Raw genomic sequence first — 18610 nt, 5'->3', positions numbered from 1 at the left:
GGTTTTGCTGCTCTAAATCCAGGACTGTATGAGTCTGGGTTACCAAAACTACAGATTTAGATCCCCATTGCCCTTGTGGCAAAGTGATCCTAGATAATCAAAGATCTCAGGGAACCAATAATAATGGTGATAATAACAATAGCCTTAACTTACTGGGCAATTTCTTTGTGACAAGCAAAAATGCTAAGAGGTATTTGATACATTATCTCATCTAATTCTCCCCCACAAAGCCTCAGAGCTCTGTAGCCCCATTTTACAAATGAGGAAACTGTGGTTTATAGAGGTTAAGTAGCTTGCCCAACGTCACACAACTTATAAGAGGCAAGCCAGAGTTTGAACCCGAGTCTCTCTGACTTTAAGTGCAGTTCACTTGAACCTTTACAAAGAAGTGGGACAGCGACAGGAAGCAGCTGGGAGCCTCAGTCTTCCAACCATGCTCCTACCATACCTTTGAGCTGTAGTGTCAAACACCAGGGTACTGTGCTTGATTGCCAAAACTGGGTCAAAAATGAGTCACTCCTTGGTAGAACTGATTCACTGTGGTGTCTCTTAGCTCTAAAATGAGACAGGAAGCCAGCTGACCACTGTGGAGTGGATGAAGGTCCCAGAAGCACCAACCATAAGCCCTGCAGCAATCAGACATGGAAACCCATGGGCCTGCCAAAGACTTTAGACTTATTTTAAAAGATAAGACCCTCCAATACTCATTTCTCTCTCCATATTTAGCCCTTCCCCCTAACAGGGTTCTATTTTGGTCTCAACTTCTCTGTCTTGCCCCTCTGACTCTCGTACTATCCTTTTTCTTCGTGGACGGGTTTCTTTGTCTCCATCCCAGTCCCCATCCCAGCTCATGACTTTGAATATCTTTGCTGCCACCTTCTCATGTCCTGTGTTTCTGAGTCTCTTTCTCAGTGCCTCGTAAATCCCTGTGTTATGGGATTCCTCCCTGCCCCCCTATTTTTGGCAATTATTTTTTTGGTAAAATCTATATAGCATAACATTCACCATATTTAACCATTTAAAAAATATTTGTTTTTTATTGTGGAAAAGACAAAATATAAAATCTACTTTTTAACCATTTTAAGCGTACAGTTCCATGGCATTAAGTACATTCACATTGTTATGCAACCATTACCACTATTCATTTCCAGAGCTTTTTCTTTTTCTTTTTTTTTAAATTGATTGATTTTACAGAGAGAGAGAGATTTGTTTTTCATTTATTTATGCATTAATTGGTTGCTTCTTGTATGTGCCCTTACAAGGGATGGAACCTGCAACCTTGGTGTATCTGGACAAAGCTCTGAGCTACCCAGTCAGGTCCCATTTCCAGAACTTTTTCATCATTCCAAACAGAAACTCTGTACCCGTAAACAATAACTTCCCAATCCCTCCCCCTTAACACCTGGTAACCTCTATGCTATTTTCCGTCTGTATGAATTTGCCTATTTTAGGTACTTCATTTAAGTGGAATCATAACAAGTTCACAGGATGTGACCTTTTGTGTCTGGTTTATTTCACTAAACATATTTTCAAGGTCCATCCATGTTGGAGCATGTATCAGAATTTCATTCCTTTTTAGGTCTGAATAATATTTCATTGCACACATATGCCATATTTTGTGTATCCATTCTTCTGTTAATGGACAGTTGGGCTGCTTCACCTTTTGGCTATTGTGAGTAAATACTGCTGTGTACAGGGGTGTATAAATATCTGTTTGAGCCTCTGCTTTCAGCTGTTTTGGGTATATTCCTAGGAGTGGAATTGCTTGATCATATGTTAATTCTATTTAACTTTTGAGGATTTGCCAATCTGTTGTCCACAGTGGCTGCACCATTTTACATTCCCACCAGCAAGCAATGCACAGGGTTCCAATTTCTCCACATCTTCACCAATATCTGTTACTTTCCACTTTTTTGATAATAGCCATCATAACAGGTATGAAGCAGTATGTGAACACAGTGCTTGTTCTCCAGTCCAAGAGCTCCGGATTTCTAGGGCCTGCTCTGCCCTGGCTCTGAGAATAGGCATTTCCCTGTGGCAAAGAAATCATCATTGCTGGTCAGCAGCCAACATCCTTCTTTCTCCTGTATCCTCTGGTCTCTCCTTCAGGCTCTTAAGAGCTGCTTTTTTCCCCCTGCCTTTTGCTTATGGAGAATTGGACTAAAAAATAATACAGACTCTGGGAAGAATACAAATTCAATTTCTTTAGATCAATAATCTCCTGAGCTCCTTTTTCCATGTAGTCTTCCAGACCAGAGACAATTGTGCTGACTCCATGGGGACTGACTTTATGGCTTTGACCTGCCACTGACCTCAGAACTGGAACCGCATCCAGGGCCTTGAGCGAAATTGTTTCTTGGTGTCACCAGGACCCAAGGGAACAGCTGATAACGTAGCTACAACTCCCAAGCTATTTGAATCAAGCTGCTCTCTAGACCCTTCCTTTGCTGAATCCCGTATTCAGTGGTTTAGGTCTCTAACGCAGATCCTGGGTGGGTGATTCACCCCTTGCATGAGCCTCATGACTCCATGAGGGAAACTTGGAGACCTGGAATTTCGGTCAGGATCCCCTGTTCACATTCCCAGAACCCAGGCGCTCTGGGGCAACATTTGTTTATCTTGTTTAATACTTACATCCTCTCTGTGGACTTCTGATGTCAAGGGCAGGGTGTGTCAAACCTGGCCCCGCCATGTCCTCAGACATCCTGGGCTTTGCTTCAGCCCAAGCCTCACTCCTTTCCTTAAAGGTGCCTGATATAAAATTCATTTTCTTCAGCCACTTCTGTCTTCTGCAAAAGCAGGTGGAGAAAAGTCCTTCTGCATTCCACAAAAGAGAAAACAGAGACCAATAGAGGGAAGTGACTCACCAGGGTTCACAGATGGAGTCAGCGACCAAACAGGGAATGGGCTCCATTCTCTCATTCTGAAAACCACAGCCCTCACCAGGGGCAGTCATCTCTTCCTCAAGAAAAAGCTCTCTGCTCAAGCTCAGAGCTATGGCCTTTGTGATTAACAGGTGCCACCGGGATTGGGCAGGGGGGCTCTCTACCCTCAGTCTTCTCACTCCAATCCCTGAGACTGTTGGCCTTCAAATACAGATTTCATGGTTCAGCCCTTTAATAGAACTTTCCGAGGCTCTTTGTAAAGCAAAACATATGACCCTGAGAGTTTGGAAAAACAAAAGCTCTCACAGAACAGGAACAAAAGACAGCTGTAGGAGCCCTAATGTCTTCCTTTGAATTGGCACTTCCCCTGTGGTGTCTTCTCATTTCAAGTCTTACCCCCACTAATAAGCCCAGCCCCAGGAGTTTACCAGTTCTGTCCCTCCCCCAAATCCCTCCAGCCCAATCCCAAAATATCTTACTGTACTTTACTCCCATTTCTTCTTTTTGTGATTGATGATGTGAGATGATGCAATGTCCACATGGTGAGATAAAGGGAAATGACATATGCATTGTAATGTGAAGTTAGGCTACTGCTGACCTGACCTTAAGGAATACTTGAACACGAGCATTGTGATACTATGAAAATCAATCTGATAACCGAGATGGCTACCACGTGATGAATAGTCGGGTTGCATATACAGCATGGAGACTCTAGACAAAGGGATGATTCCCAACACGGGAGGGACAGTGGGACAGAGTGGGATTGCATGAGATTTTGTCATGCTACGCGGAATGGCCTGCAATGTAAACCTTATGAGGGGTTTATTATAGGAATTTTCCATTTAATGAATTTGGACCATGGTTGACCACAGGTCACTGCAGAAAGTGAAACCATGGGTAAGAGGGTGACTACTGCACTTTGGATACCTCTATATCTAAAGATACTTGTGGCATCATATAGTATTTGCCTTTTTGCGATTGGCTTATTTCACTGAGCATAATGTCCTCAAGGTTCACCCATGTTGTATGTGACAAGATTTCCTTCTTTTTTAGGTTATAGGCCACATTTCACTTAGCCATTTATCTGTCAATGGATATTCGGGTTGCTTCCGCCTCTTGGCTATTGTGAATAGTGCTGTTAGTGTGCAAATATCTCTTTGAATCCTTGCTTTCAATTCTTTTGGATATACATGCAGTCATGGGGTTGCTGGGCCCTTTGATAGTTCTATATTTTATTTTATTTTTTTTGAGGAACCACCATACTATTTTCCACAAGCAGGTTGCTTCATTTTACATTCCCACCAGCCGTGCATAAGGATTTCAACTTCTTCGCATCCTTGCCAACACTTGTCATTTTCTGTTCTTTTTTTTTTTTTTAAGTAGCCACCTCATTTAATGACTTTTTAATTGTTTCACATATATATATATATATATATTTTAAATCTTTCTTACTGTATTTTAAACTTCTCCAGGGCAGGGATCATGTCTGTTCTGTGTGCCTTCAGGGCCTAGCACAATGCTAGGCATGCCTTAGGTACTTGAAAGTAATCTTTAGTTGATTGAATAAAATTAACAGTTTGAGTTCAATTCTTTTATTTGTAGAACTTGGGGTAGAATTTTCTTTGCAATAGAAGAGGCCGGCTGCCATGACACAGACTGACTACTTCCAGGACACTCTGCATGGGGAGAATGTCACTGCTGCTTTCTTTTTCACTAAAAAAAAAGCAAACGTTGTGGTCCTCCCAAAAGCTGCCTGGTCCGTTGTTGTTGGAGGTAGTTCCCACTCTCCTTGCACACGACAGATGCTCTGGGAATCCAGTTCAATTCAGGAACCAGAAGATCTGAGGGAAAGAAATAAGTTTGAGAAGATCTTCTTGAAGCTTGGGAGGGGACCAGCACAGGCACTGTGAGGAAGCATCACAGGTAGACAGGTTCTAGTAAGTACAGGTATTCTCAGTTCTGCTTTGTTTTCACCTCTACTCGGTTTCTCTCAATTTTCCTGAGCTCTTGGGAAGCCAGATTTTCATTCACTACCATGACTTTGAGGGTTATCTGATGTTCCAAGCTTCTTTAGTCACTCTGTAGAAAAGTCCCTCTGTGAGCCATCCATTTGGCATTTTAAAAATGAAACTATCACTAGGATCTAAAAGAGAACAAGTAGAAAAGTGCTGAAGCAATTAACTTTTGGAGAATAGTGTGTTTAGAAAAGCCACCCCAAGGTGGCTGGGTTGGCACAAGGCTCTCAGGTGTACATCCCCTCCTTGATTCATCCTTGTCTGGGAAATTTGCCTACAAGTTGGCCTTCCAGCCCTGGACCTTTCCCACCTCTGTTCTCCTCTGGCCTCCATCCCAAAGATGCGGGTGGAGTAGAAGCCCCAGCAGAAAGAAAGTCTGTAATGTCATTGGGCATTCCCAGGAGAAAAAATAAACCAACACTCCCTATATGTGCATTGACTGAAATTTCCCTCAAACTTGTTTAGTGGTAAGAATCCTCTGGAATACATCTTAGGAATCAGGTTCCTAGGCCCCGTCCTGGACTCACTGAATCACTGAATTTACAAAGAAGTACCTGAAATACTGTACTGTTAAACCTTCAAACCAGGTGATTCTCATCATCAGATAAAGCTTGAAAAAATAACATTAGTGAATATTTCTTATTACAGATTCTGGCACCTACTCAACAGGGTCCTTTTTTCTCCTCAGGGAGGGCTAAAGTGACAACACTGTCATCATGATTATCAACGCAGCATTGGGAACTTGGGTTTGACTTGCCAGATATTGACTTGGCTGTGTGACCTTAACCTCTCAGAGTCTCAGTTCCTTATCTATAAAGTGGGGATAATACTGCATCTCTCACATTGAGGATTCAAGGAGATAATGCATACTGTTACCCAATTCCTGCCAAATAAGCACATGCTCAATAAATAGGTGCTGTTTTTATTTCTCCACCGAAGAACCTTCGGGCATCCCCATTATATAAATAGGGGTGAATAACGGTTGTGAGAAAGAAAGACTAGCCATTGATGGTTCCAGGGATCCACACAGATATATAAGCATAACCAGAAGACCCCATGTTCACTTCTCTGACTAGATCCAGGAGACACAAGTGTGGCTGGCTGTTTTAAGCAAAAGGAAGACAATTTTTATCAAGGTCTGGCTTGAGCTGGGTAGGCAGCAACCAACGCAGACGTCACTTGGATAGCTGGGCTACCTTACCATAGCACCACGGGTTGGAAGTGGGATGATTCCCAGGTGTAAGGACAGATACCCCACCTTCCTGACTGAATACGATACTATGTCAGAAGTAGTTCTCCACACCCTGGGATCAACTAGGTCTGGTTGATTCACAATGTTACCATTTACCTATAGTGTGGCCTTAGGTGAACTGCTTAAACTCTGTGACCCTCAGTTTTCTTGCCCATAAAATGGTGATATTAAAGTACCTCCCTTAAGAGTTGTTGGTAATTTTGGAAAAGAAAATGAATGTAAAACAAATACAAGTTGGCTATTGCTACCTGTCTTTAACAAGAGATGCATTATAATACCCTCTTGGAAAGAATAGACTTTCTCCTCTTTCATTCCTGACACACTTCCCGCCGTCACTGTCCTCAAAGTAAGCAGGAGCCTCCCGGTTCGATTACCTACATGCTGTTCCTTCCAATCACTCTGCACACTCACCTATATCAGGGGCCCCGTGCTGTGTCCCTCTCGAGGTTCCCACAGACTTCCATCTATTTTGTTCTGTGATACCTTCAGAAAGGAGACTGGCCTCTCCCCACGACTTGGTTGCCTCAGTCACATGGCTGTCTGTCTCCCCTTGGAGTAAAGGGTCATTTTGTGCAGGTGGATGGGAAGTAGGAAGACAAAGAGACTGAGGGTGGGGATTGAGGGTGGTCAGGAAGGGAGCAGCGAGGATTCAGAATAGGAGAAGAGAGGGTGGAAATGTGTCATGAGGTTCCTCAAAATCGGTGAATTCTGAATCTCATCAGTTTCAGTGAATGAACTCAGATGATTCACTTCCCTTTATTAGCCCTCTCTTTTCCTCTCTGTGTAATGGAAAGGGAGGTGCTTGCCCTTGCTCTGAAGACAGAGTAGCATACAGAATCCCGCTTGAGAGAGCCATGAGCACATGGAATTATATATCACATAGGCTGTGAATGTTATGTTGGTTTTCTCATAAGCAAATTTTTGAGAATACTAGTTCCTGGCTGACACATTTCCTTAAATGCCCTTGACTTCTTGGCAGTTTTCAGCCAACTCAACACAAGTTTCTGGGTTCCTCGTCTAGCTCTTTGTTCCTGGGTACCCTCTTTAGCTTCCAGTTAAGCAGCCACTGCCATCCAACATGATAACCTGGGCTCTAAGCAGAAGTTCTGGTTAGAAGTTCTAAGCTAGGGCCTGGGCCTAGCTTTGGTTCCTGGTGGTAACTCAGAATCCAGAAAGTCTGGAAATCAATGACCAATATTCCTTTAAGGTATTAAGTTCCTGGCTTAGGTTAGGGAAAAAAAGAAAAATTGGGCCAAGTCTCAAAATATTCATGCAGTGGTCTGAGCTGACTGGCCTGGGTGGGTCAGAGATGGTGAGGGAGGAAAGGGTGAGAAAGGGAAGGAGGGCATAGGCTAAAGCTGGAGGAACCAACTTGGCTCCTCTGTTCACGGTGCTACTGAGATAGTATAACCTCAGGATGCAACCCCCCCAGGCTCTGCTTTCCATGAGTAAGGAGGCAAGTATGTGGCTTTCCCAGCCCCATTCTTTCCAAAGCCACTGGGGGCCTAGCAGCTTCAGCAGCTTCCCTATCATGTTACAGGCCCAAGACCTGGCTTTCCGTGCCTCTTGTGAGTAGTAGCAGCCTCTTTCCCCTTCGCAGTAGACATGCAGGGAAACGGAGTTCTCCGACCCAAGGGAACTATGTGACCAGCACTCAGTGCCTCCTTCTAAGAACTGCAGAGGAGTCTGTCTGCTCCAGGTGTAGGCTGGGAGGAGAAGAGCTGTGGCCACAGAGAGGGGAGAGGAGAGGGAGGAATTAGGAGTCCAGGCTGTGGGGGCGAGCAGCACATGCAGTTGGCCAGTTGCTGGGAACTGTTTGTTAAGGACACAGTGTCCCCACTTAACTGAAATCCTGGGATGGACTCCAGAGAATGCCTTAGTCTTCTGGGTCAGTGCAGCCGTAGTCAGGTAGGCAAGGCGGGCAGGTACTTGGGGTAGGAATGAGAATTTACAAAGTTCACCCTTCTATCTCTAGCATCTAGAACTGTGCCTGGCACATAGTAGGTCCTTGGTAAATGTTGAATGAGTGAATAAAGGAATGAAGAAATGCTTTCAGCGCACAAGCATGACCTCACTCAATCTGCAAAGAGAGGCACAGGCAGAGCGGGCCTTGCCCCATTTTGCGGGTGGGGAGCTCTTGCCTAAGGTCATTCATTCAACTTGGATGTGGCAGACTGGAGGCTACATGCTGCACTCCCTCTGTAGTGCCATGCTGAACATTCTTGGTATAGCAGCCCAGGAATACATTCTGAGACTCGACATGAACTTCTTTGTGGGTCATGCTGGTCAGAAAATAGTCCTTCAGGGACCCAGTTTCCTGGGCACAGTTTCAGGGCTAAGTTTGGACATCCTGGTTCTCCTCGAACACATAGCATCTGCCTGTTCTTTTACGGGCAGCTCCAGGAAAGAGGGCCCCTCCCTCTCTCTTCCCACATCTGACTCAGGAGGTCTGGACCCCTGAGACACAGAGGCAGGGGGCTGGTGGCTTTACTCTGGGAGTCAGGAAAAGAATGAAATCACACACATTCGGTTCCTTATTCTTTCACTCATGACAGAAATTTCAGGGAGCCTAGACCACCAAGTTAGTTCCTGGAACTCAGGCAAGCAACTAACTCCTATTACATACAGCAAGGGCTTTCCAGGAGCTCAGAGCCCACACCCTGAGGAGTGTTTCTGGAAGGAGATCTCCAGAGCCAGCAGGAGGGCTCCCCTGAGCTGCAACAGATTACATCACCTGGCCCTTCCCTTCGCAGGGTTCTGTCTTAGACGCCTTTCTTGTGGAGGAAGGGTGGAATAGGGCACAGGAACAAGGATCAGAAAATTTGGGTTCCAGTGCTGGGCTTGCCACTCATCAACTATGTATCTTCTCTCCACTTCATTTTCCTCATCTGCAAAATGGGAATAATTATTCCCAACTACATCACAAGACAATTGTGAGTTTAAAGAGGAAGGAGTTGTACCGAAGTGCTTTTTAGCACAAGACAGAAACAATGCCAGTACTATTTTTTATGGCAAGAGAAAAATAAAAAAGACAGGAGGAAAACCTCCAGGGTCCCCCAAAGCTCTCTGGTCCCACTTGTTCATTGATTCATTCATAATAAAGCACCTATGTGAACTAGGGATGCACAAATGATGGGGGAAAGACAAAGATAGTTAAGATGTACGTAGCTTCTGCCCTCAAAGCATTGAAAGACCAGCACAGACTATACGCTAAAAGGTGGACACAGAGATTTAACAGAGTGCCAAACATCACAGAGTGGAAAGGGAGTTTGTGAAGAGTTAGAGGCTCTAGGATTGTTCAACCAGGTGAAGAGGCTACAAAAGGGAAGGAGGGAGGAGTCACACTGCAGAATGGCATAACGGTCTGCAAGCCTCTTTGTTGGGGAGGAAATGAGGTCACCCTGCCCTCCAAAATCAGCATGACAGCCTCCAGCCAAGTAATCTGGAGTCATGAGAACTGCTGGGAGCTCTGTGAATCATGGCGGTCTGCTGGGAATTTCCTGATAACTAACCGAGGAGTTTCGGGGTAAGTCCTAAGGCTGCAACACCTCTGTTTACATTTTGATCACGTTTATTTACAATTAATGGGTTCTAAATCCAAACAGACCATGTGATCTTCTGGAGGAAGTAGTGAGGCTGGCTTTGAGACTTACAGCACCTCTGACTGAGTCCATCTCCTGGGAGGCTGGCAGCTTAGCTGGGCACAGAACAACTCACTATGGAAAGCAGTGGGTCACCTGCCTCCCTAAAGCCGGATGGTTAACTTACACTTTCCCCAGGAGAGGCTGGCAACCTGAGGCCTCTGGCTGGAATAGAGCAAAGACGCTTTCTCCCTGCCTTCCTCCTCCTGTCCCTCTCAGGGGAACCCGGATTCAAGGTCCAGGTTTGTCAGGCAGCAAAACGCACTTGGCCTAGGCAGGGAGGAGGACCAAGCCTTGGGTTTGGCCATGGGCCCCTAGTGGATAACAGGGACTCAGACCTCTCCCCTCTCATCAAGGGAGACAGTCCTGGTGGGTAGAGTCCAAGTGACCCCAAGCCCAGGTTCCCAGCACTAAGGGAAAGGGGTAGCGGTGATGGAACCTCAGAGTACCCTCTGTGCTCCTTCAGCCATGCCTGAGGGGTATGTGCGTGTGCACGTGTGTCACACAACTGTTTGCCTTGCCCATAGGCAAGAAGAGCAGTTGAGTCCTTCATACATGGTCAGTCTTACTGGAGCTCAGTCTTATTTGATAAGCAGTAATTTTATCTTATTGGAAACAATGCCCTGTGATGATGTAGAACACTAAAAAACATGTATTTAAAAACTGTAACCATCTTCTTGGAATGGATGGTACAAAGATGTTTTAAAAAACTTGAACAGTGTAAAATAGATCTTCTCACTTTTGTCCTGCAGTTCCCCCAGTTGCTCTTCTCAGAGGTGAAAACAGAACTTCCTACCCCTCTACAGCTTTCTCTCTACATTAATAAGACTTTACTATTTCATTGTCTTTATTAATTAACTATTTTCTGGCCCAGGCAAATAAATGAGAGAATTGTTCATTATAGGAACTTCCTGAAAGATCCATCAACACTTCAATAGAAGGTATCAACAATTTGTGCCCTAAGATATTGTTCTCTCAATTTTACAACGCTGTATCACGACCCTTGTCTAATCCTTATCAAGCCCTCACCTTCAAAGACTGCCCTTAAACCACACTGCAAATTCTCAATAAAATCCAACAGGGCTTTTCTCCCTTCCCCAACCACTACCAAACTCCCTTACCTTGATTAGCAGTTATCTCTTTTGTCTTACCCACTGGTTGCGTTGATGATTTTGGAAGAGCCGACATCCGACATAAGCCGCCCCTGTTAGCAGGGTTTCTGTGCCTGTTTTCAGCGAGCATGTGCTGTGTGCATTTTCACGTTGAGAGAAAGACTTCGCCGCTTTGCGAGCTGCAGACTGTGCCCCTATACCCAGGGTTCTCATTCATTTTCCTAGGCAGTTGGGGGTCGAGGGTGGGAAGCTGGAGAAGAGCTGATTTAGGAGAGCTGGGGGGAGGCATCAGACCTGGACAGGGGAGAGAGTCTCCGGAGTGACTCTCCTCTCTGCACTTGGTTGTGCAGGTGGATGGATGGTCTGCACTCGGGTGGGACCCAGGCCAGGTGAATGGGAGGAGGGACGGGGAATTTAGATGCTTTTGTATCTCTCAGTTCAGACCTCATTGGTCCCCTTCGCTGGAGACCACGCTGCTCCGCACTCTCAGTCACAGGTGAGGAAACACGCAGGGTCCAGGTAGCGGCGCTACCCAGGGAAGGGGAGGAAAGGGAGTGGACCTGGCGATCCCGGGACGGGGCGGGGCGGGGCCAGGGCCTAGGCGGGTCCTAATATACAGCCCGCGCAGCGGGCTTGCAGCACAGCGAGGAGGCAGGAGCCCCAGAACCAGGCTGCGTGTCAGGGTTGCAACCTGTCCTCCCAGTCCCGGCGCCGTGCCCCTCCCGCCGCTGTTGCAGGTGAGTGCAGGCCACGCTGAGAGCGCTGGGCGGATGCGCAGCGGCCCTGCTCCCGCGGGCTTCCCTTCCCCCAGCCCCGGCTGCCCCGGCCCGGCAGTGGCTGCGCGCTGAATTCCTGCTTCGCGTGCCCACGCGTCTCCCTGCGGGCGCGGGTCCGGCTGTGCAGGCACCCCTGAGTCCCAGAGGGAAAGACGACTGCGGGCTCTCCTCACCTCGCCGGTGACCCCTAGGGTTTGCCCTGAACTGCAGTAACCCATCCGGTTCGCCTTCTCGCTCCTCCGCTTTTTCCCTGACTTCTCCTTCCCTTGCAGGGCCGCTGCCTGGAGCCCCAGCCTCGCCACCATGAGAGTCCCCCTGGCGTGCCTGCTCCTCTCTGTCCTGGTTGGTAGCAATTGTGAAGTGAAAGACTTCCCTGCTTTGACCTGTAGCGCTGGGAGGGGGCTGGTAGGACCCCCGAGTCGCACGGGGGTTGCGGGGGTAAAGGGCTGCGTTGGGAGCTGGAGTCCCGTGGGTCCCATCCACAGCAGGGCCAGGCCCTCTGGCGAAATGGGACAGGTGTGGCAGCGGGGGGCCTTGAGAACCTGGGGGGAGTTCACACGTGCAGGCAAAGGAGGAAAAAGGCCTTGGAATTGCCCCAGCCTTCTGGCCCCTGTGTGTGTGAAGCTTGCTTGAGTCAATCCATTTCTCCTCTCCGGAAACCCGTGATCTTCCATTTGAGGGCTAGTTAGAAGTGATCAGAGTGAGGAGAGAGGGAGCTGTAGGGAAGGGTGGGTTTTGGGACTGGGGCCAGGTCATCCACACCCTAGAGCCCCAGGGACATGGGACCTTTGGTGAACTTTCCCCTTCACTCCATCTTTTCCAGGGCAGCCAAGACCTTCATCCAGTGTCTGGTGCATGTGAGTATCCCCCCTTGCACAACACCAGGCTTCACAGACATCTTGGAGAAGCCTCAGGAGGCAGCCCTTCCCTGTCCCTGATGCAGGGCTGGCTCCTCCCTCACCCTCTCCTCTCCTGCTCTTTGCTTACCTACCCCCAACTTTGTGCTTTTCAGCAAACTGCAACTGTCTGAATGGCGGTACATGTGTGTCCTACAAGTACTTCTCCAACATTCAGCGATGCAGCTGCCCAAAGAAATTCCAGGGTGAACACTGTGAGATAGGTATGGGGATCCTGGCTCTAAATGGGAGGAGGGGGCACAAGAAATGTGGGGGCAAAGAGAGATGAGTGGGAATCAAGGTCAGGTAGGGGTTAGGAACGGGAGGTGGAGTGCGGGACACTATCCCTAAACAATATGATATACGCAGTCAAACACATAAACACATTGTCTTGTGAAGCTGCGGCTGCACAAATGATGGAAGGAGACCCTTTCCAGTGTCTCCTGCCAGGCCTGGAGACGTGTGAGGCTTGGCAGCATCTCTAAAATAAACTTCCTCCTCTTTCTGATATTCTCTTATCCTCACATCCTTCCACAGATACATCGAACACCTGCTATCAGGGAAATGGTCACTCTTACCGAGGGAAAGCCAACACTGACTTCATGGGCCGGCCCTGCCTGACCTGGAACTCTGCAAGTGTCCTTCTAAAAACATACCATGCCCAAAGACCTGATGCTCTTCAGCTGGGCTTGGGGAAACACAATTACTGCAGGTGAGGTGGGGGCAGCAAGGACCTTCCCCATGGCCTCACAGAAGCCCTTATTAACAGTCCCTTCAGCTCCCAGAATGCTGGCCATAACAGGAGAAAGACGAGGCTTCTGGTTGCCTCTTTCTTGGAGAGGAGGATGCAGGAAAGACATTCTGTGTTGAAATGGCATCCCTCTACCCTCTCTGTTGCCAGGAACCCAAACAACCGGAGAAGGCCATGGTGCTACGTGCAAGTTGGTGTAACGCCTGTTGTCCAACAATGCATGGTGCGAGACTGCTCTCTCAGTAAGTGTCACCCAGCTGTTTATGATAGTTGGTGAAAGGAGACAAACTCATAAGTCCTCTTATTCCATCAGAGGAGGGATGAGGATGGAGGCCCCCCCCTCCCAAAACCGGGAAGTCAGAGGATGAGGAGAGGGATACTTGACTCTACTTATCGTCCCAAGACATCCGTTTCTTTCTTCTCCAGGACAAGCTACTACTTCTCCTCCTGAAAAAGAGTTTCAGTGTGGCCAGAAGGCTCTGAGGCCCCGCTTTAAGATTGTTGGGGGAAAATTCACCGACATTGAGAACCAGCCTTGGTTTGCAGCCATCTATAGGAAGCAACGTGGAGGTTCTGTCAGCTACGCATGCGGCGGCAGCCTCATCAGTCCTTGCTGGGTGGTCAGCGCAACGCACTGCTTCGTGTATGTCCCTCTGACTCTCCTCCCTGACCCTCCTGCTCTCCCCTAATCACATCCTTTTCTCCTTTCCTGCGAAGGATTCTACTTTAATTCTACCCTGTCAGCCCTTCCATGCAGCCCCTAGCCTTGGGGACATGTCATGCTCTGAGGTCACTGTGGTGGAGAGGAGGAAGTGACAGGATCTCATGAGATCAGACTGTCTGACAGGTCTCCCCTCTCACAGTAATTACCAGAAGAAGGAGGACTACATTGTCTACCTGGGTCAGTCAAGGCGTAACTCCCAGGCACATGGGGAGATAAAGTTTGAGGTGAAAAAGCTCATCTTGCACGAGGACTATAGCTCTGATGCACTTGCTCACCACAATGACATAGGTGAGTGGAAACCCTTCGCCCTCATGGTGATGGCCTGAGGGGAAGGGTTCAAAAAGGCACTCAAGTGGGAGGGGGGTTGCGGTTGTAGGGGAACTTGAATACCCTACTTTACACAACAAGGAGGGAAGTGGGGAAGGGTTCGGAGTGACAGACATATATGAGAGGCTTGGTGCTCCCCTGGAAAGTCCCTAAGTTTTCCAACAGGTAGCCTTCTCTGGGTGGCAGTGGCCCTGTGGGCAGATGGCTTGGCCTGGGCTGACCCTCCCTTTGTTAGATGCAGGCTGTCTGTCCCAGGATATAGACCTTTGAGAGAGCATTGGGCTAGATTTCAGCCCAGCTACCTCAGCCAGGGCTTTTTCTAGAAAAAAAGCTCATACAGCTGTATGCAGTAGCCCTGGCTGTCCAAGCCTTTGTCACGGCCGGAACAAAGCCCATGAGGCATGGTACAGGGGAGGCTTGTTTAATCCTACCAGCACACCTCCCAGGATGACCTCTGACCCTAACTGACCCAGCTGCTCCCTCAGCAGTTGGAGGGCATAGATGCTGACCACCTGACCTCCTTCCCCTCTGGTCTCTTCCCCCTCCTCTAGCCTTGCTGAAGATCAGTTCCAGCTCGGGCCAGTGTGCTCAGCCATCCCGGTCCATACAGACCATCTGCCTGCCCACAGAGTCGGACGATGCTTATTCTGGCAAAAGCTGTGAGGTCACTGGCTTTGGAAAAGAACATACCAGTAAGTGACCTTTGGGGCTAGCCGAGAGGATCCTGGGGAAGTGTTGTCACATGGAAGTGAGCTCCTCTTGATTAAGGAAAACTGGAGACACAGACAGGAGCACTGTGGAGGTAGCAGATGGGTCCAGATGGGGAGCATTTTTAGGGAACGGTGAACCATAAAGGTAAATAGGTGGGGGGGTGAGTGGCTATAGCTGGGGTTAAAAACTCAGATTTGGGTGGAAAAAGAATAGGGACTTTATCCTGTAGGAATACTTTTCAGTCCCCTCCCTGGTAGAGAATCCCAGTGGGAAGGCTGGACGGACACATCTTAACAGAAATTCCTTCATGTTTCTTCCATCCAGCTGACTATCTCTATCCAGAGCAGCTGAAAATGACTACTGTGAACCTGGTTTCCCACGAGGAGTGTAGTCAGCCCCACTACTACGGCTCTGAAGTCACCACCAAAATGCTGTGTGCTGCTGACCCACTGTGGAAAACAGATTCGTGCCAGGTGAGAGATCTAAGCCTCTCTCCATCACCCCTGTCTCTCCAGGGCTCCTGGGCATGTCCCTGCCAGCTTTGGGGAGCCTCTCTCCAACCAAAGCCCCAAGAAGCCAGAATCAAGAGCTCAAGTTTTATAAGGTTTAAACCAGTCCTTACGTCTTTACCTAACATTTGCCATCAGCCTGTCTCTGTGCTAGGCACTTGAGACTGAGGGAAAGAGAAGAAGAAGAAGAAACAATAGAAAATAATACAGCCCAGTGTTCAGGGTGTGGTGTGAATTATAAATGATCAGATATTTAGGAGGAGGTGAGTGCCAACCAAATGGTTATGGAGGGGAAGCTTTAAAGAGATTGCGACTTAGTATGGATTTACGGAGGCCAAGGAAAGAAAGAAGAGCATTTCAGTTGCAAGATATAAATATGAGAATGAGGACAGCATATTCCAGGATGGGAGGAGAGGAAGGGTCTGAGAATGTAGGTGGAACAGTGACAGACAGTAGGGCTTTGAAAGCCAAGCAGAGGATTTTAAACTTGACACAGTAGGAAATGGTAGTGACTAAGGACTCTGACTCTGGGAAACTCTCCCTTCTCCCTCGGGCATGATTGGGTGGTAGGATCTGATGGCCCCCTCCTAACTTCTTCCAGGGCTCACCTTTTGTGTCTTTGGCTTAACAGGGAGACTCAGGGGGACCCCTGGTCTGCACGATCCAAGACCGCCCGACTCTGACTGGGATTGTGAGCTGGGGCCGTGAATGTGCCATGAAGTATAAGCCAGGAGTCTACACGAGGGTCTCACGCTTCCTGAACTGGATCCATGCTAACACCCAGGAAGACAATGGCCTAACCCTGTGAATTGCCCCCCGGGAGCCACCCACTCCCATGATGACTGTCATTTTCGCAATAGGTCCATCTGCACCAGCTATATATAAGGAAGAGACTGAGGAAGATAGGCTCTGCAGGGATGGTTTTGCTTGTGCTGCCCGCCAGGGTGAGCAGCAATAGCTTTACCCTCAGTGACAGGCCTGGGTGCTGGGCGCCCAGATCCCCTCTGGCCAGGATGGAGGGGTGGTCCTGATCCAGGATGGTACTGACCAGTAGTTTGTCTTTTTCCTGGATTAAAGTCTCCTGGGGATAAAAGTGGCATCTCCTATGCATGGGAAGAAGACACAGCTCCCCCAACAGCTGGCCTGTTGTTGGGAAATGAATAATTTCCCAATTAGGAAGTGTAACAGAACTGAGGTCTCTTGAGGGAGCTTGGCCAATGTGGGAACAATGGTTTGGGGAGTAGGGACACTAATGCCTTGAGGGAAAGGCTCTGACATTCCATGAATGTATCAGGAAATATTATATATGCATGTGTATGTTTGCACACTTGTACACAGGCTATGAGTAGTCAGTGTGAGTAAGAGCTAGTGTCCCTGTGTCTGATTGAAAGTCTAGTTATTTCTCTAAACTGTACCGACCGTGTTGTCACATAGTAGTGGCTCTCAGGAGAGGTCATGGGTCATTCCTGGGGCTCTTGGGTCTCCGATATGATGCCACTTATGAATGTGTCATTTTGAGGCATGGCCCATGACCAGCATTAAAATTTCAGTTTCACTTTCACATAAATGTCCCTTTCTTGGCCAGTTATCCCTTTTGATCTTCCAGGCAAGTCCATGCGCTCCTCACTGTGTGGGGTGAGGACCACTCCTGTACACTGAATATTTAATAATTATATTCTGCTATTTTTATTTATATCTATTTTTATAATTTTGAATAAAGATGATAAATGTGATTCTTCTGAAGCCTTTGTTTCTTCTCTGGTGCTCCCATAAAAAGTATAAAAAAGTAGAAAGTGACCGTGGTGGCATGTACACCAGAGTTTCCTGTGGGGCTGCATCTCTGGACTCAGTGGGGCTTTGGGAATCAAAGGCTAAGAGAATGGTAGGCCAGGCCCTCCACAGCACACAAAGTATAAAAAGGAGCCCGCGACATTGTAAGTGGTGTGCTGGCTGGGTGTCAATTCCCAGTTCCCTCCTCAGCCTGATGCCTTCACACAATGCACACCTTGCATGCAACTGTGCATGGTGATCTTTAGTATTAGCCTCACCATATTCTCTTCACTTTGCCCCCAACAATCCTTTGGTTGGGCTGACCTCAACCAAAGAGAACACCTGGATGAGTGAAAATTGTTGCTCCAAAACCCAGCTCAGCTTGAGTTTGTGGCACTCAGGGAACAGAAAAAATAATTTCCCATTGTCTACCCTGCCTGTGCATGGAGTGGTGCTGAGTTTCCTCTGTATGTTAATGGAGCTCCTGACCTGCCATTGCTATCCCTAAGGGCAGGTGGCTCAGAATCTAAAACTGTTTGATCATAATGAAGATAGGCCTATATTCTGAATCAAACATCAATTTCTGAAGGCTTGGGGTGTACAAGGCAGGCTGGGCGACATAGTTGGGTGCCAAACTTTTGGAGTTCCCAAGCTATGTTAATGGGTTTTGGCAGTGGTTCTTAACCAAGTCACCTGAGAACCTTTTAAAAATATATACATGCCTATCTTCCACCCACAAAGGTTGTGATTCAGATCAGGGCTGCTGTCAGGCTTTATGGTTTTGACAAGCTTCTTGGGTGTTTCTGATAAGCCCTCTGATTGAATATATTTTAGGGACAATTGGCCAGATTATGAGGGTGTGGTCAGCATGTGTTCTCTGCATGAACAGTCAGTTTTCTCTGTGGGTTTTCGAGGCGCAAGTCCTCCTGGGCTTCCTAGACTATAGGCCCCAAGAGGGCAAGGTCTCAAAGTATTCAGTTTTTAATCTCCACAATCTAGCATGTCGTCTTATTTGGTATGACGCAGTGGTTTCAGAGCATGAATTCTGGAGTCAGGTGGCCTGGACTAGAGGCCCTGCTTTAGCACCAGCTGTGTGACTTGAGAAAGACCCTTAACTTATCTGTGCTTCTGTTTCCTCATCTGTAAAAGAGATAATAATATCTACCTCCCAGGGATTATTATAAGGATTCATGAGTTCATAAATCTCAGAATAATTCTGGCAACTAGTAAAGGCACAAAAA

The 18610-nt window shown here is 47.6% G+C and overlaps 1 protein-coding gene across 1 annotated transcript; it reads left to right on the top strand.

Annotated features, from left to right (window-relative positions):
* Window positions 1–11548: 11548 nt before the first annotated feature.
* On the top strand, window positions 11549–17293 carry PLAU (plasminogen activator, urokinase). The gene is made up of 11 exons (XM_054572411.1): window positions 11549–11642; window positions 11954–12023; window positions 12505–12538; window positions 12694–12801; window positions 13115–13289; window positions 13479–13570; window positions 13755–13971; window positions 14192–14340; window positions 14931–15071; window positions 15415–15563; window positions 16231–17293. The coding sequence occupies exons 2-11, from the start codon at window positions 11985–11987 to the stop codon at window positions 16405–16407; spliced, it is 1281 nt and encodes a 426-aa protein (XP_054428386.1). The 5' UTR covers window positions 11549–11642; window positions 11954–11984; the 3' UTR covers window positions 16408–17293.
* The last annotated feature ends 1317 nt before the right edge of the window (window positions 17294–18610 follow it).

Source organism: Pteronotus mesoamericanus, unplaced genomic scaffold, assembly GCF_021234165.1.
Source record: "Pteronotus mesoamericanus isolate MK-2021 breed Mesoamerican mustached bat unplaced genomic scaffold, CSHL_Meso_final contig_24, whole genome shotgun sequence".
Classification (NCBI taxonomy): domain Eukaryota; kingdom Metazoa; phylum Chordata; class Mammalia; order Chiroptera; family Mormoopidae; genus Pteronotus; species Pteronotus mesoamericanus.
Note: the sequence above shows the minus strand (reverse complement) of the source record. Positions and strands in the feature narration are given on the sequence as shown.